Here is a 16,313-nt window from a genome sequence, read left to right as displayed (position 1 = left end):
AATTCGTACTTAGGTCGAATAGACATAAGTTTTGTATGCATTTGTTCATCAAGTTAAAGAGGTTTTTGCATTAAGAACTTCTGACGTACCATCGCTGAATCCCTCTTGCAAAAGTTCACAATCTCAATTGTGTTCGAGAAGGATGATCACCGCGTCCGTGGGCGTGGGCTCGAGTGTGCTGCTAGAACCAGCGCGTGAGCTGCTGTTCCCAATACCAGACGCCACGTCGGCGCAGCGTACGCGCTGCAACCTCACGCTCACCAACCTGTCGCCTCTAAATGACGTGGTCTTCCGTGTTCGGACGCGCAACCCGGACGCTTTTACGGTACGCCCGACCCACGGGTTGGTAGCGCCTGGAGCCAGTGCCCAAGTGACTATCACGGCCACTGCACGGACCTGCGAGCGCCTGAGCGCCATGAACCCGCGGGACTTGATGACCCGCCAGTCCTCCGAGCTTTTCCTCGTGCAGAGCGTGGAGCGAGAGGAAGAAGTACAAGCCATGGAGCCTCTAGACCCCAACTCGAGTACGTCACTACGTGCATTCTGGAAGAAAGTGTCTAGAGATTCTGTCACGGAGAACAAGATGGTCTGTCGCTTTACTGGAGCTTCGGGGCTTCCTCCTACTGAGATAACGCAGGACAGGAAAATGTTCACGCGTAGTATGAGCAGCGCTAGCTCGAGTTCGCAAGAGTATCGATCCAGTCGTAGTGAAAACAGGAGCTTAAGTATGAGCGCAAGGGAGAACAGGTTGAGTCGCAGTGGAAGCAGCAGCGAACGCAGCCTTGATCGGTCTTTTAGCAATCAATTTACGCCACCAGAGGAACGGAGAGAGTGCCGTAGTCGACAAGAATCGTTTAATAGCGACGCCAGCTTCCACACAACGATCGAGCCTCCAGCGTCAATGGAGAGGAGGATGTCGGCATCGAAGAACTACGCTGCGACGATGGAGCCCGCTCTGGATAGGAGATCGGAGGCGAGAATGTCGGCTTCAAGTAATGCTACGAGTTCGAGGTCACCAAGACAACGTGACACTATGCTCTCCAGTATCAGCGTGAACGACTGCTCTGTCAGCGATACGATGCTGACAGCACGATCTACTGACACTACACCGGGTGAACCGACGCACGAGATTGGTCCTCTGCTTTACCATATTCAACCAAGCGATACGTTGTCATTCAAAGTGAAGCCTGCACCGCGTTTCTGGGGCAGCACGTCACTTTTCATTGTGAACTCCAGTCAGAGTGATTGCCTCACCTTTAAAGTGCGTACATCAAACCAGTCCGGCTACGTTGTAAAGCCCAGTCGAGGACTTGTGTCAACTACGAGTGCACAGGAAGTGGTCGTGTCACTGTGTGCTCCACGTGATGAAAAAGATTTTGATCCGGAAAAGCGTGAGTCCAAGGACGGATTTATGATCGAAGTCGCCAACATCTCACGGGACAAATACGTGGATCTGATGAAGCTGGATGAACGCAAACGCACCCGCGAAATCAGCTCGCTGTGGTCTGTTATGTCTAGAAGCGATCGTGAGTCGACAATGCTTTCAGTTGAATTCAAGATGAACGGAAGCGATGGCGGCAGTAGCACTCTCGATAGCTCCGAGGACGTTCGAAGCAGGAGTTCTTCAGCACACAAGAACAGACACAACACAGCTCAACGGCAAAGCTTACACTCGGTTGTCCACGGCATGAAAGGTCTGTCTACCTCCTCGTCAACGGACGAGTCACATGAGAGTGCAGCAGGGAGCCGACTCAACTCAATCTACTCATACTCAGACTCGGACGAGTCGGCGTTCACCATCGCTCCATCCGCTGTGGCCACTGAAGTTGGCGACGATGACAACAACGATGAGGTGGCCTACCCTGCAGCTTCCAAAAACGCTAAAAACCCTGCTGTAATTGTCGTCTCAGCCGACAGGATGGACACTGTCGACTTTACCAACCCCAAGCTGTCCTTCTTTATTTAGTTGTTGGCAACAACTACAGATGCTCAGGGCGCTGGAGCATTTTCATCGTGCAGACGATGACCAAAGCTGAACATTCGCGAGTTGAGTTCCAAAAATGTATATTCGTGAAGTTATAAAGCGATGAATCGCGCGTGTTCTAAAAAACAACGGTTTGCTTCTAAGTAGAAATGGTCGGTTACACAAGTTTGGTAGTTTTGGGGGAATACCCAAAATAAGCCACGCCGTCTACTTGGCTGTCACGATGGCCTCCAAGTTCTCCAGGACCTTGACGGTGGAGGACGTACCCAGCATGTTGATGATGCTGGGTGGGATGTAGCCGGCCAAATCGGCGTGTGCGAGGAGTGTCACGACGCAGTACGCGTTGCCGTTCTCCCCCTTGAACTCCTCAATGATGTAGCCCGAGATGTAATTGTGGGCGCGCACGTAGCCCTCGAGAGGAGCCACTTCCGCCACGTTCACGGAGCGTGTGGCGATGACGACACGGCCGTCCTCGAGCGTGGTGGCGTACGTGACTACAACGAATTCACGGCCATAGATAGGGAACTGACCCTTGCTCGTGATCTGGCGGAAAGCTAAGTGGTTGGACTCACCAATGTCGCGCAGCGTCACGATGCCCTCCATCATCTCGTCTAGCTCCAGCGTGCGGTTCGGGTCCAACAGGACCTGCTCGATCACGCGCTTATCGGCGTCGATACGGCGCTCGGCACGGAACGGACACCAGTCGCAGGCTTCCACAGCGCCGCGCCAGATCTTCACACCGTCAGCATCGTCCACGATCTCCCACGTGGTCACTTTGTCATCGCCGGTGTGGCGGTTGAGTAGAATCTGGATGCTCTCCTTGCCATACGTCTCGAAGTCCACGTCGTTGGCTGTAGGGTACGCAGGTTCCTCGGGCTTGACTTGCTCCTCCGTCGCTGGTGTTTCTCCGTACCCGAACAGGTAGTTCATGGTGGCGCGATTAATATAGTTGGGGAAGTGGCTGCTTCGGCGGAGGGAGTTTCTCGAGTGACGGAGCTGGTGATGAGGTTTTGACAGACTTTGCGAAGCGGCATGGATTCAGCACTCATTTATGCACAATGAACCAGAGACAAAAAGAAAACCTCTGCATATTTAATATGAATCGATGCGCGATTAGGATTTTCTATACTTCACTTAGTACGTGGGTCTCTATATAATAATTTCACTGTCATATCTGAGTTTTATTGGTTTTGACAGGATTAATTCATGATGACGCCACCAAATCTGCTAGCAAAGGATATTCATTTATACATCTCCAATGCCCTATAAATCGATAGATACATAGACATGCAGGTTAGTACTTTCTGACGAGAGAATCGACGATGGCAGATACATCTGATGTAGTCGATTTGTCTGTTCGAGCTCCAGCCGATGGAGCGATCTTATCGGGCCTGGAAGTTCCAGTGGAACTGGGCCACCTGGCCCAGGTGGTCTCAAGTCTCAGCGCACAGCAGGCCTCATCGGCAAAGGAACCAAACCGCACAATCGCCTAAAATCCACAGCTTCTCATGCGATACCAACTGGCATCTGGAAACCGTGCCAAACTTGATTGGATTCTATGCATGTATCATTGAGTAACCGATGGGATCACCGTAGCTCAACCCTCGAGACACCTAGCGATAGATTTCGGCAGCATGGTCGTTAAATTTGGTGCTACAGAGAGCCCAAAACTCCGTGCGGTGTAAATGAACGAGAAGGCGATCGTTTGCTGGCGGCGTATCGCTGCTTATGTCGCGAGTCATTGCGTGGTTGGAGGCTGGAACACAAGCAACCCCGGTGCACAGATTGGAGAGGGTGAGGGACAGAAGCAAGCAAATTGACTCGCGAAGTGCTTTCTAATACTAATTGGTGCTCCTTCTCTAGTCGACGGTGTCGACTCAAGAAGGAGCTATCAATCGATCAGTTTTCGTTACTGACGATTCACCGTCACTGGCACATATTACCAATGAGTCACGATGAGATTATGGTAGTGTGCTTCTTGGCTTGTCGTTGCTCCGCGGTGGTTATGGATATCGGTGCTCGTTTTTGGGTTGAGGCGACTGGAGCAGTCTCCTGACCTTTCACTACAAAGAGTGGTCGACTGTTACCATGGCACAACCTCGTTTGCATCGTTCAATCTCAATTTGCACTCAGTGTAGCAGAAGTGAAGCACTGCCGTCACTACTTGAAGCGAAAAGTAACACTAGCAGGGTTCTCCATGAGGCTCGATCTTGGCTGTGTGGTGGCTACAGCGTTGCTGACCTCGAAATCCTCGGCAGAAGTCAACGTTGTCGCCATTTCTGAAGCTTTACCGGGTGTTAATAGTGACCCCCTGCTGGTAAACCAAGAGTACACCAAGGACATTTCGCTTCAACACGTGACTGACGAAAGATTCGGATTGCTCCGCGGGACTGCAACGGTGCATACAAGATCACCGTCAAATGATAAGACAGTGTATTTCACGACACGGAAGGCGGAAGCCGACGAGTACGGCGCACAGGTGGTAGATGTCGTTGTTCCGTGGGAAAGCAGATCTTTCCAGCCCGACAACGCGAAGGACGAGGCTATACATGAGGACGAGTACATGTCGGATCGCGATAATGTCGACGTGGACTCCAGTATGGAGGATTCGTTTGATAACGCGGACGATATCTTTGACGCAGACTTCAACTCGGATTCTACGCTGTCAGACACAGATTTGTCGGATGAAGGTGAGGAGGAGGAAATGACGACGACGGTTGTCGACGATGTGTTCGTGCGGTGGGACCAAGACGATTGCAATCCGTGTGAGGTACCAACTCTAGCACCCACACTTGCCCCGCTCTATCCTCGGGAAGATGATAACTATGAGGACCACCTACCAACCGTGACCGACGACTACGAACCTTGGGAGGAAATTAAGTACACAGATGTACCAACAGAAATACCACCACTTACCCCAACCTACCCACCACGAAAAGGCGACTACGAGGAGCACCTTCCGACTGTGTATGACGAGTACGCTTCTTGGGACGAGCTTAAGGATAACGTTTACTCGTATACCAATGAACCGACAGATAAACCGACTCATAGCCCACCAGATTCTCAAGCCCCCGAAGACACAACTGTACCTCCACACGATACTGGTGCGCCGGAAGACACGACTGTACCCCCAGAGGATACATCTGCGCCTCCAGCGGAGTCTACGGCACCTGTAGACACAACAGCCCCTCCAAAGGATTCGACAGCGCCAGAGAACACGACTGCACCTCCAAAGGATACCGCAGTCCCTGAAGACACGACAGCACCTCCAAAAGATACTCCTGAAGACACGACAGCACCTCCAAAGGATACTCCTGAAGACACAACAGCACCTCCAAAGGATTCGACAGCGCCAGAGAACACGACTGCACCTCCAAAGGATACTGTGACTCCTGAAGACACAACAGCACCTCCAAAGGATTCGACAGCGCCAGATGATACAACTGCTCCCCCAGCCGATTCAACGGTCCCGGAAGACACGGCTGCTCCTCCAAAGGAATCTACTGCGCCTCCAGCTGATACTACAACCCCAGTTGATACCACAGCACCACCAATTGAAGACACTCCTAAGCCGTACGAACCGACTCCTGCTCCAACCAAGGGAGATGAACCGACTCCTGCTCCGACAGGGCCTCATGACGAAAATGCGGTGTGCCCTACGGGACAGCAGAGCATCGGTGTGGCCGGTTGGGACCACGACGGATGCGTCACATCGGGCAATGTCTGCGTTGCCAATACGCACGGTGACTGTCCGCACGGTGCTCACTGCGCTTGGCTCGACACGGGTGTGTACGGATGCAAGGACGGTGGAGGGTGTTCTAGCAACGAACAGACCATCGGTGTAGTCGGCTGGGAGCACGACGGGTGTATCGTCTCGAACAACGTATGCGTGGACCAGGTAAGCGACGGTGATTGTCCCGGTGGAGCCTACTGCGCGCTGCTTGATACTGGTGTCTACGGCTGCGTGGCAAGCTCGAAAAAGTCAGGAACCACACCTGATGGATCCACAAGAAGCCGCACGATATACACAAACACTGGGAAAACGGCGAGCGGAACGGCTACAAAGGGGACAACCACGACCGGAGGGACTTCGTCGACGGAAACAACGGACACCGGGAGCATTGCATATGCAAACACTGGTTCAGGCACAGATGTGAACCCCTCCAATGCTTTAAGTGCAGGAGCCATCGTAGGAATCGTTGTTGCGTGTGCCGTGTTTGTGGCGGTTGTCGTTGGTGCTGTTCTATTCAGACAGAAAGCACTCGTTCGTCGGCACGAAGCGAATCTATTTGCCGACCTTAGTGACACGGGTGGAGGGGATTACATGGCGATGTAAACCAGGTATGGACGGTAACCTCTGTCTGCTGTTGACACTAATGAAAACACGATACCCTGGCATGAATTCTATTCGGCTTGTTACATGTACCCTAGCTTGCTTCTAAAGTAAAGATACAATCAAATACGTAATTCAGGAGCAAGGAGTTGTTATCAACTGGTACACTGACGCGAATCAGATGGCAATCAATACATCCAATGACACGCAGTCAATTATGCAGGACAGCATGGCTCTCCCCCGCATCTTGGGGGTGTCTTCTGAACTTTGTTGCCTGTACCTAGCCAGGTTTTACTGGACAGACCGGTTCCCATAATTCATAGAAGCTTCTTAACCCAAAAACAGTTTACAAAAAATAGTTTTTGGGATCTGATCGCAAAACAACCTGGATAAATATCCGATAGATATCAGAATTTCTGTCCAAAAAACAGGATTCTTGAGATTTCACTGAAACATGAAGCTAGTTTTGCTAGTCGGTGGCGAGTAAGCGTAGATGAACGTAAAGAAATATGATGGGAACATGTGAAAGCTACCGATACTGCAGTACCTCACTTCACATCAATGACGAAGGCCATGAACATGCAGTACATCATTTCGAATAACACGAGAAACCTCGTGTCTGTTTGCAAATGACGTGCCTGTAAAAGTGTACAATGTGCGAAACATATCTGCACGAGCAAGCGGCGGACCTGAATACGCCACTTGCGTGATGAACTAATTGCCATAAACACCTGAGCTCCGAACTCTAAAAAGCGATGCGATCGTGCCGATACATGTAGCCTACAGATCACCGCGTTCGATCTTTCCCACACGGCAGAGGTTTGCGAGCTTGAGCGCGATCGTCACAGAGTATCCGGGTCGACCAAGCTACATGTATTATGGCGCCGTTTACAGCGCACGAGAGTCACGACAGCTCGACGTGGTCAGCTTCTTTCGGTTTGCGACGCGATCCAAACAGAAGTACGCTTGCAAATGCTGGCTTTTAAAAATAGCCAGCATTGTATCCCTTCGTTTAGTAACCTGTACTTCTCTACTGAGCCTTTCTTTACGAACGTATCTATTATTTCCATACAATCACCACATCTTCCCGTTTTTCCATTTGTGGATCACTAATCCAGAAGTCACTATACCTTTCGAATGGATACAGCTGGCGATGCTTTCCATAGGGGAACGACCACACGGTGCCAATGTGGACTCGCCCAGCTGGAGCATTCACATTCGCCAATTGCCCCCAGGTGGCTCAGAGCTCAAGTGTCCGTGCGTTTATCAGTTGGAGGTGATCGGGTGTTCAGCGCTGCGCAACCGCCAACACACCTACTGCGCCTTTCGATCACCTTCATCCGGCTAACCGCCGTAGCTCCTCATGGCCCTGCGCAAGTCCATTTCGCTGCCAATCGGACCACCCACCAAGCTGCGACGCCGCAAGTCGCTCCAGGAGCAACAAATGAGCCGCTCGTTCTCGTTCCCCAAGCGCCGCGTAGAACGGCAAACGCAGCGCCTCACGCCGACGCAGACATTCGAGCAGACGCTGCTCGATAATGTCCACGTGGAGTTTATCAAAGCTGTGGTGCCCGGCCAGAACAAGCTTGCCAGTCCGCGCTACGTCATGCGTATCAGTAACACAGCGCTGGACCAAACGTGGGAAATGGCAAGGACCTTTAAGGAATTTTACGAGCTCAAAGAAGAAATTGCCAGCGTGCTCGACTACGGCCACTTCTGTCCGTCCAACTGTCCGTGGCTCTACATGTACGCAGCGCACCACTTTCCACGCCGCCGCATCTTCCGATCAAGGAGCCCAAGTGTGATTTCTGGACGCCTGTCGGAGTTGCAGACGTATTTCTCGACGCTGCTGCGTATGGCCAAGCAGAACCGCAACTTGGAATGCTCCGTATCGTCCACCAAGCTACCACAGCTCATCTATGACTTCCTGTTCGAGGGCATGGTCTTCGATCGCTCGGATTTTATGCGGTTGAGCGAGCGCCTCACTATTGGTGGAAGAGATAGCAGCTTTCTCGACAACGACCCGACGCAAGATCCGGAGGAATGTTTTATCTGTCGCAAGGCGCTCGTCGGCGACGACACGGTGTCAATTGTGCCAGCAGCTCCAAGTAGCAAAAGGGGCCCTTCAGACGTCAACAAAAAGGTCGACAAGCACGTGAGAGCTGGTCTAACCACGCTAGACTGCGGCCATTGCTTCCACGACGAGTGTATCCTCGCGAAACTTAATGAGTCGCTGACTTGTCCACTCTGCATTGCACACTCGAGCCCACCTCAATCCGGCATCGCTGCTGCTTAACTACAACCCTCTACTGTATAGCGTAGCTTGAAAGGCCTTATGTGTATGTTCATAATTGAAATGGGAAAGTCATTTGCTATTGTGATGTCGCTGTAGCCTTGTTAGCCACGGGGGCACGCGAGCGCTGTCGCCTTTACGTTGAGCTGTTGCAGTTCTCGTCTACATTCCGGTAATGAGATGGCTACATTCTGGATCGTCCCACATAATTTAGGTCACCGTTTGGGTCGCCCCACAATTTACACTGAGCCAAATGAAGCGCGGTAGTATCTGCAACCAGGAGGTACGTTCTCTTCTCTCTCGTCGTCTCTGTGCTCATTCACTGCGCGACGTCAGCCCTAGCTAATAGTACTCATCCTTTAACGCCTTTGTGCCTCGTTTTCGGTTGAAATCCCGCAGGTGACGGACGCGCAAGGCCGTCGACGCTTCCACGGAGCCTTCACCGGAGGATTCTCAGCTGGTTACTACAATTCCGTGGGGAGTGAGGAAGGATGGACTCCAAGAACCTTCTCGTCCTCTCGTAGCAGTCGCTCGTCGCGCGTGGAACAGCGTCCTGAGGATTTTATGGACGAGGAAGACGATCCTCTTTTGGGTAAACGACTGGAGACTACAGAGCGTTATGATACGCTGCAAACAGGAGCTAAGCGACAACTACAGCAGCAACCTGACCGAACTGAAGCCTCTATTCCTGGGTTCTCGTTGCCTGAAGACTGGGTCTTGCCCGTGAACGACTCCATTGGAGCCAAGCTGCTTAAGCAGATGGGCTGGAAAGAAGGCCACGGCATCGGACAACGAGTCCGGAGACGCAAGTACCAAGACGAAAAGGATACAGAGCAGCCAAAGCTTTTAACGCAAGATGCTAGAGAGGATAAAACAAAGACGGAGCCACAGGATGAAGAGGAGGTGTATGTGCCGCCGCGAAAGGTGTTTGATGTACAGAAGGCCTTTCCAAAGCCTAAATTGGATCGATATGGAGCAGGTTTTGACCCGTATAGTGATGCCCCGGAGTTCTCAATGTACAAACAGCAACAAGAGAGGAAGCAGAAGGAAGGGTCTCATCGTCAGGTGGTATCGTTTTTGGACGCGTTAAAATCTACAGACGGCAGTAATCGTGCGACGACTGGATATGGACTGAGTGCGTTGGAAGAAAACGACGATATTGACGTATACGGGACTGTCTCGATGGCTGAGTTTGATCGGGTAATTGCCCCACTTGGAACACGGAAGGATGTCAAACGACTGGATTCGTCGGCACAAGAATCTCGTAGATATGAGAAGTTAGGCCACAGCAGAGCGTTATGCTCGGACGGACGTCCTGTGCTGCCTGGCTTCGAACTGACGGCTTCCAAGGAGAAACCACCAAAAGCTGTGAATGTGCACCTTACTGTACCGTCAGACTTCAAGGCTTATCACCGCTTTGAAGACGATGAAGACCAGAGTGATACCGTGACGGCTCTGTATCGCAAGTATAATTTTTCGACAGACAATATGGGCAATAGAATGGTGACAGCGAGACAACGAGCCGCTCTGCTTGAAGATGATAAGAAGGATACACATGGTGATACTGCTGGTGCTGGTGAAGTGAAGAGCTCAACCAGAAGTGTATTTGATTTGCTGGGTGACGAGCAAAAAGCGAAGCTGTTCGATGCTGCCGCACAAGCAAAACAAGGCGTGCCTTTGTCAAGTGCGAAGCGCGCTACTACTGATGTGTCAGCAGCGCCAAGAGTTCGACAGCCTCTAGTGAGTGGCAGTACAGGTGACCAGTTTCGCGCTACTATCTCTGCATCCATTGCAAAGAGGTTCGTGTCATCAAAATCGACGGTGGACGAGGAAATAAGTGACTCTGTCAGTGTTGAAGAACCGCAAACAAAGAAATCTCGTCGATCGCAGAGTTTGTGGATACCCAAGTCACTTCTCTGCAAACGTTTCCATGTTAAATGTGCTGGGCCCACTGGATCTAGCGGAAAAGATGACGAACACGACAAGAAGCGAGATTTATTTGACAAAGAACTGGTTCCACATTTGATGGATTTTGCAGCTGATCGAGCTGCCAATAGGCAGTCAGAGATTAATGCATTTGAAGGATCGAAGTTCGCCAAAGCTGTCGAGTCCAATCCCGGTGAGGATAGAGGGTTGCCTCCATTGCCTGCAGTTGAAAAGGCATCGACAGATCTGCTCAAATCCATTTTTGAGCCGTCTGACGAGTCCGAAGTTAGTGAAGACGAGAGCGAAGACGAGAGCGACGATGAAGGCAACGATGAAGAACGCAACAAGGCACAAGGTGAAGCGAAGCAACATGAAAATTCATCTAGATCACCTCTGAAAACATCATTATTGGTGCGTGACGCAGCGAATGCTAAATTAGGTCGATGCCAACTGAGCTCAGAGGAATCGAATTCATCGGATGAAGACGATGCTAATCCTTCCGCTGGCGCTTCTGGAAGTGGGAATGATGAGGATATGCGAGGTAGGAAGAGATCCCCTAGTGTTGACGACGTCTCCGGTCGAGACGCTAAGCGACGCAGAAAGGAAGAGAAGAAGAAGCGGAAGAAACACAAGAAGCATCACAAACACCGTTCGTCTCGAGACGACAAGGAAAAGAGAAAGAAGTACAAAAAGGACCGGAAGGAGCGAAGGTCTGATAAACATCACTCGTCGAGACACTCAAGGCGAAGTCGGAGTGCGGAACACGATTCTCGTCGCGATCGTAGCTCTAGCAGACGGCGTTAAGCTCCTCTGGTAGCAAAAACGCAACAAGAATGATGATGCCTCACACATTGTTATGAGTAAATGGTTAATCATCGCGTTCATCGGAGTGATTTTTCTCTTTAACATTTGATGGATTATTGTATCATTGTACCCAAGTGTCCTTCCACATCTGCCACAACGTGAAGTTACCGGTTAAAGGGATTAACCTCTTCCGAGACTTCACGCACTACTTTTACCCACACTTAGTGCTGGAGATACTCTTTCAGCGTTAGGTAAGTGCCTCGATCTTATTGCAGTGATTGATACGACGATCCAATTCGTGAAGACAAAGATTATTACACTCGACAGCCCTTATTTAAGACTGGTTGCCATGTCTGCGATCGCAAGGAAAAATATTGTTAAGAAAAAAAGAATTTTTTTTAACTTGTTCCTCATTTATTTTACAGCAGACTGTGAGCAGCTGTGGGACCGCAGGAGAACAAAGTTTGTATGGTATCGGCAAAGCTGTCTAGAATGGATACGCTTTTTCGAGGGTTGATTGAAAATTCTGGTCATTAAACGGAACCTTCGACTCACCGAAATCCACGGAGTTGAGAGCCGCACGTGCTTCATCCGTGAGTTGATCCCACATGATGAGATCGTGATATTGGCCTTCTCTGGCTGAAAAGACTAACGCTAGCCAGTCACCCTTGTTTGCATATCTGTGAGATACTTTGGTGGATACGTTTGAACCGCCACTATACGTGTACTCAACCCTCCATCTGGAAATTCGTCTCGAACTAACTGGCTGCGCTCCCACAAAGCTCACAGGAGGAATGCTGATGTACTTGTCGTATGGATCTTTTCGTTGTGGCGTCAAGAAACCCAGCAAATAGCCTCGCGGTTCGAGAAGCTGTTGTGACAGCGATGCACCAAGAATATTTGGTGTTTCAAGGGCCGGGTTATCGATCCACATCACCATGCTTGACCAGTAGTGGCGAATTTCAGCTCCACCTGCAGCAAAACCTGTGGGGAAATACCATGCATACACCATGGCCCACTTGTCTTGAAACCACGTGGATCGGCCATACATTTGCGACCCCAAAGGTGCAACCGAGCAATCCTCCGACCATATCCATCCCTTGAGGCCTTCGGTAATCTCACCAGCTGCATTCACCGCTGGAAATGGAACACAACCTTTTTCAACGTGAAGTTGGGGTTTGAACTTGACCGCCGTCTTTTCGGATATTGTGACTGGGTCAGGTTGGACGAATGGCTGCACGCTATCATGACTAATTGTGGTAGCACTTACAGCGGAGAGCAAAACGAAATATAGCACCGAGACAGATACACGATCCATCGTTTTTTTTTTTTTGACCCGCAATGAGGGTATGAACTGCCTGCTGTCCGAAGAATTGGAAATGATGTTTGGTTCATCGCAGTGCTCTGATCAAAAAGTTGCAGAGCGGTAGATCGTCAGATTACGATTTGTTTAGATTCGTATGCTGCGCATACTAATACACTGAGCCCCAGATTATCCCGGGAGTTCTAAAAAAAATTTGCATTGAGATTTTCAAATCGGAAGGTAGGTAAACTACCTTGGCAACCTTACCAAGGGACATAACAGGAAAACACGCACGAGGAAATGAGATTTCTCGAGCAAAGAGGCCATTTTTTTAACGTTACACTACAATACCGTATCCGCAACCAGCGCCATCTCAATAGTCGATGTCCATTGGATGCCTCCCAAACCGACATAAAAAGTCGCGCACTAAGTTTAATCACGGTGAATTGTTTGATGAGACCAAAACGTGATCTCACCAAACAATTCACCATGATTAAACTTTAATGTACGGCTTTTTTATGCCAGTTTTGGAAGGCACCCAGTGGGTCTCATCAGCAAATTATTTAACGAGGTTTTATACCCCCATAAAATCACTGGAATATCTGGCATCACAACCTCAAGAGAATTCATTAGAGCCACGTTACAATCGGAAAATACAACTTGGGGCAGATAAATTCCTATTTATCTAAAATCTGTTTCAGTTGTGCAAGGCTCCACAGATAATCCTGTTCAGTTACTCCCACCATAAAAATTGCCTACCGGCCTGGGGGCCGGGGGATGTTCGAAGTTTGAACCAACATCCACAATGCAAAGAACGCAAAAACGTTAATTGCATTAGACGTCCAATATTAACCCATCTAACCTTGCTTACGTTTGCATCGTGGTGTACTTCTTCCTTTTTGGCTGTGTGATATGATCAGGATACTGGTTTAGCTTGATCCTGTGATCCACCCGGATGTGCTCTTGTAATTGTCGCGCATTTTCAAAAACTCGGTCACATCTGTAGATATAACAGGTAGCGTCTGTTTTGTCAAGTTTTTTCTCCATGTTCGGGACAATATAAATTAAATCAACAGCATTGTCCTCCCGCACCACACGAGCCGCTTTCGCAGGGTCAAGGAATCCGTGAAGACGAATATTCTCCGTCTTATACGCACCCCCTGCGTGTATCATATCACACCTAAAAATCAGTACATCGCCCTTTCCGAATCGAATTTCTTCTTCTTCTGCTTGTAGTGCTACCAGTCGATTCCACCCGTAGCTTGTAATGAAACTACCACCTTCCAATCCAACAATGACCGACGCAGGCAGTTTTGTGTAGTCGTAAAGGTCCTCGTCATCTGGAACAGTAGAGAAATCGCGGTGAGGAGGCTGGGCTTGCCCTCCTTCGAGGGATTTGAGATAACTCCAGTCACAAGCAGTGCCATTAGGAAAAAAAAGTCCTGCAACCCTCTTCAATAGCTGCGTATAGCTCTGCTGTCAAAGGTTGGAGCTGCAGCAGTCAGGCGCTTGTCGTCCATTCCATCGCTTTCGTCACCTTGGCCAAACACCGGACTCCACTCACTAGTTGGGATGGAATTCGCTGCGCCTAGCAAGCGATCGCAGAGTTCATTGGTTACATATTGATGAAGGATTACGTATCCTTTGTTATTCAGCCGCCGATGGGCACTAGATCTTGGGTCCTTCATTGCTGCTTGCGACTTAGCCAAAATTGAAATGACATGTAGCACCATCGTTTGGTGGGACGGTTGGCGTAACATTTGTAGAAGAAATGTTCTGGCCGTTTGTTCTTACAGTTTTCAAGTATATGTTGCACCACGCGGTGGGACGGTTGCCACAACATTTGCAGAAAAAATGTTCTGGCCGTTTGTTCTTACAATTTTCAAGTGTACGCGGTGAGACGGCTGTCGCAAACATTTATAGAAAAAAATGTTCTGGCCGTTTGTTCTTACAATATTCAAATGCACGCGGTGGGACATTTGTAGAAAAAATGTTCTGTGGCCGTTCGTTCCTACTTGTATTTAAAAGAAAATTAAAAGTAAGTGTTGCAGCGGGACAGGCGCCGTAGCTTTTGTAAGAAAAATGCTGTTGCCATTGTTTTCATTTCTTATAAGAATGTTTGTGCGGCAGATGAAAAAAAATGCTTCAAATATTTAAAAAAAAAAAACGATTTTGTTGCTCTTTTTTAAATGAATTTTGTAGCAGTTGCCGAAGCATAGGTGCTGGTACGGACTGAGTATTATCAGCTGGTTACAATACCTTTACGGCAAATCAACAGTAAAGGCGGTATGGAAGATTTAATATGAAGTTTTGAAGCTAAAGAATATAATTGAAATATCATAGCTGACCATTAGGCCAACGCATCCAAGTGCTTCAATCATAACGTTGATGCCTTCTCTTTCAGCAAATTTAGTTTACGTCGTTTTCGATCGTACGCTGTCGATACTTGAAGCTGTAGACACGATTGTCACTTTATTACGTCAACAGGAAACATGTAAACCGGTCCAGTCGAGCTAATAGCACTAATACAGCGTTAGTAACTTGGAAAACTTGTCCTGATATATTTAACTAGCTAGTGGGTCTTGTTCAAAAAAATTATCATCGGTTGTAGGAAGCTTATGAGTACGCATTATCACTTTGCACCCGAATAAAAGCTGCCGTGTAGTACATCAGAACGCATAAGCAACTGCTTTTAAGCAAGCATGGGACGATTTTATAGATTTCAAAAGGTGTCTAAATCTGTACAAAGTTTCCACAATTGAACAGCTATTTAAAAACGGTAAGCTTTGCTGCGATATCTACAAAACCCCGCGCTGCATCGTGTTCTCTAACGGGCCATAGTAACTACTCGTGCATCGCAATCTCAAGGACATCCAATCATATATCTCGAGCAGGTGGGCGCCGAAACCACGCCTCGATGGCTGTTGGTTTTAATGCGTTGAGCAGCAGAAGAAGAATTTCGTTGATTATATTGATCTTTTCAATAATTGGAGCATGTTGTATCTCCTGGCTTAAGCAAGGAAGGAGATTGGGAAATGTGTACGTATTAATAATTGTTTAATTTCAGTCTGGATGATTTAAATAGAAGAAGAATGGTGTTGGGTAATTGCTTAATGTACGCTGTGTGACACTGAACGTTTTGAATTTTCATAAGGGGTGGAATGTGAGAAGATATTAGTTGTTGGGACGAAATTGGTGAGTTATTGAGTTTGATAATGAATCCACGCTTCTTTCGTTTTCATCCTTTGTGGTTACTTAATGGGAGCTTGATCCAGTGGGCTACCAACAGCCCCACGTATTTTAGTAGAAGCTGAGCTAATTATAACGAATATCAACTGACACGGTCATAAACTTTGACAAGGTGTTTAAACAGTGCGCTTTTACAATTTGTCGATTTTTTTTCATTCCCATACTACCACACAGATCGTTTGGTTTCATATTCAAATCCGAAGTCAAACCTCAAGGTTCTGAAAGCGAATTCGAGTAGAGGGGCGGCCTAATGATATGCTTTTTCATCTTTGCTGAACATAACTTTAGTACCCCTGGCCGCTGGCAATGATCTTACAGATTGGCGGAGATCAACAAAGCTCATAAGTAGCTTTCTAGACAGCGAATCATTCTTGACTCAGCATTCCTAGTTTTATCTTACAATCAATGCCGGAATTGGTGA

General features: G+C 48.8%; 7 protein-coding genes across 8 annotated transcripts; 4 read left to right on the top strand and 3 right to left on the bottom strand.

Annotated features, from left to right (window-relative positions):
- Positions 1 to 102: 102 nt before the first annotated feature.
- On the top strand, positions 103 to 3,102 carry PPTG_05378 (hypothetical protein). The gene has a single exon (XM_008898915.1). It carries the CDS (start codon positions 143 to 145, stop codon positions 1,964 to 1,966), a length of 1,824 nt encoding a protein of 607 aa, XP_008897163.1. The 5' UTR covers positions 103 to 142; the 3' UTR covers positions 1,967 to 3,102.
- On the bottom strand, positions 2,048 to 3,017 carry PPTG_05377 (hypothetical protein). The gene has a single exon (XM_008898914.1). It carries the CDS (start codon positions 2,912 to 2,914, stop codon positions 2,192 to 2,194), a length of 723 nt encoding a protein of 240 aa, XP_008897162.1. The 5' UTR covers positions 2,915 to 3,017; the 3' UTR covers positions 2,048 to 2,191.
- Positions 3,103 to 3,337: 235 nt separating the features above from the next.
- On the top strand, positions 3,338 to 6,463 carry PPTG_05376 (hypothetical protein). The gene has a single exon (XM_008898913.1). The coding sequence runs from the start codon at positions 4,182 to 4,184 to the stop codon at positions 6,318 to 6,320; it is 2,139 nt and encodes a 712-aa protein (XP_008897161.1). The 5' UTR covers positions 3,338 to 4,181; the 3' UTR covers positions 6,321 to 6,463.
- Positions 6,464 to 7,453: 990 nt separating this feature from the next.
- On the top strand, positions 7,454 to 8,710 carry PPTG_05375 (hypothetical protein). Its single transcript, XM_008898912.1, has one exon. It carries the CDS (start codon positions 7,681 to 7,683, stop codon positions 8,611 to 8,613), a length of 933 nt encoding a protein of 310 aa, XP_008897160.1. The 5' UTR covers positions 7,454 to 7,680; the 3' UTR covers positions 8,614 to 8,710.
- Positions 8,711 to 8,829: 119 nt separating this feature from the next.
- On the top strand, positions 8,830 to 11,670 carry PPTG_05374. 2 transcript variants are annotated; one of them, XM_008898911.1, is made up of 3 exons: positions 8,830 to 8,893; positions 9,010 to 10,891; positions 10,961 to 11,670. In XM_008898911.1, exons 1-3 carry the CDS (start codon positions 8,864 to 8,866, stop codon positions 11,338 to 11,340), a joined length of 2,292 nt encoding a protein of 763 aa, XP_008897159.1. In that variant the 5' UTR covers positions 8,830 to 8,863; the 3' UTR covers positions 11,341 to 11,670. The 2 variants fall into 2 exon arrangements, with proteins under 2 accessions (XP_008897159.1, XP_008897158.1); XM_008898910.1 differs by having other exon boundaries at positions 9,010 to 11,670.
- A 157-nt stretch (positions 11,671 to 11,827) lies between these two features.
- PPTG_05373 (hypothetical protein) lies at positions 11,828 to 12,352 on the bottom strand (the record flags this gene model as incomplete). The annotated part of the gene is made up of 1 exon (XM_008898909.1): positions 11,828 to 12,352. One exon carries the CDS (start codon positions 12,350 to 12,352, stop codon positions 11,828 to 11,830), a length of 525 nt encoding a protein of 174 aa, XP_008897157.1.
- Positions 12,353 to 13,415: 1,063 nt separating this feature from the next.
- Positions 13,416 to 14,344, bottom strand: PPTG_21671 (hypothetical protein). Its single transcript, XM_008899303.1, has one exon. The coding sequence runs from the start codon at positions 13,814 to 13,816 to the stop codon at positions 13,511 to 13,513; it is 306 nt and encodes a 101-aa protein (XP_008897551.1). The 5' UTR covers positions 13,817 to 14,344; the 3' UTR covers positions 13,416 to 13,510.
- Positions 14,345 to 16,313: the final 1,969 nt, after the last annotated feature.

This window comes from Phytophthora parasitica, assembly GCF_000247585.1.
Source record: "Phytophthora parasitica INRA-310 unplaced genomic scaffold supercont2.7, whole genome shotgun sequence".
In the NCBI taxonomy this organism is placed as follows: Eukaryota; Oomycota; class Peronosporomycetes; order Peronosporales; family Peronosporaceae; genus Phytophthora; species Phytophthora nicotianae.
This window is presented reverse-complemented; position numbering and strand designations above follow the sequence as displayed.